Source organism: Chelmon rostratus, chromosome 12, assembly GCF_017976325.1.
Source record: "Chelmon rostratus isolate fCheRos1 chromosome 12, fCheRos1.pri, whole genome shotgun sequence".
In the NCBI taxonomy this organism is placed as follows: Eukaryota; Metazoa; Chordata; class Actinopteri; order Chaetodontiformes; family Chaetodontidae; genus Chelmon; species Chelmon rostratus.
Genome location: NC_055669.1, coordinates 27,046,878 through 27,047,996, shown reverse-complemented (window position 1 = coordinate 27,047,996; position 1,119 = coordinate 27,046,878). Strand labels below are relative to the sequence as shown.

The 1,119-nt window shown below is 42.5% G+C and overlaps 1 gene segment (V, D, J or C); it reads left to right on the top strand.

Moving 5' to 3' along the window:
• The first annotated feature begins 633 nt into the window (after positions 1 to 633).
• LOC121614629 overlaps positions 634 to 1,119 on the top strand; it is a 9,922-nt gene continuing 9,436 nt past the window's right edge. Inside the window, 1 exon segment of the V gene segment in view lies at positions 634 to 797. Coding sequence covers positions 758 to 797 — 40 coding nt within the window.

The following is a 1,119-nucleotide window of genomic DNA, read 5'->3' as shown; positions in this document are numbered from 1 at the left end:
CAGATTCTCTTTATCTTTAAGATGCTGTCAGTCAACTTCAGTCTGTTTGTCACTTTGTTTCTGCTCACAATAAGAGGTAGGTGACATGATTAACATTAAAAGAGCTTCACTCATTCAAACCTTCACATCATAAAGTTACAGACTTGCTGTGCTGTGAGGCCCACAGTGACAGGAAACAGCAAAACTCTGCACAAAAACCTCTGCAGCAAACACAACAAATTACTCCACAACGTCCACTAGAGGGAGTCACACTAGCAGAAACTGATGAAATCAAGTGTTGTTGGATGGTAACTGTGTTGATGAGGTGTTTCCATCCATGAGACAGAATCACACAGCAAATCCTCTGACGACTGAGCTAGCTTTTAGCTCAGGTCCTCTCCTGCTTTACTAAGTCCTCAAATGTGACACAAATGGACAAATGGAAGAAGAACGGTGTGAAGGACTGAACCTGGACATCCAGAAAACATTTCTCTGAGGCAGAGCTGCTCTGGATCAACCAATCATCTCACTGGTTGAACTGAACTTTGGTCAGAGAGGCTCGAAAAAGCTGCTCTCTGGCCCCGCCCACGGACATTCAACTCAACCAATGAGATGATTTCTGTCTCCAGAGCAGAAAGGTTTGAGGAACTAAAAGCACAGTCAGCTTGATGTTGAGGAGAAGGGCTGTGCAGCAGAGAGGCGCTTTAGTTTTTCATTCTCCTGCAGTGGAAGAACATTGCTGCTCTGCTGTCTCTTTGACTTTAACAACTCCAAAGACATGTTGCTTCACCTCTTTTTACTTTGCTCTCACTTTATAGGTGAGTGTTACAACACAGATCAAAGTCTCATTTAACCTGCTGTATTAACCAGATATGTGCTCTACATTTCACAACTACAGCTTTATCTGTGCAAGATAACAATTTCCATGATAGAAAAGACTTTTGCTTCATTGAATGCATCTGAAAAAGGTCAAAGATGACAGAAAAAGTCCAGAACCTCCTCTGAGTCTCTTCATGTGAGAATCTCTTGCAGACTAACTGACATGAATAAAACTCATTTTGCAGCCCTGAGTTCCATGAACAGCATAAAGCCAGAAAGGACTGAAGAACATGTTGCAGAGGGAAGAAACATCAACCTGGC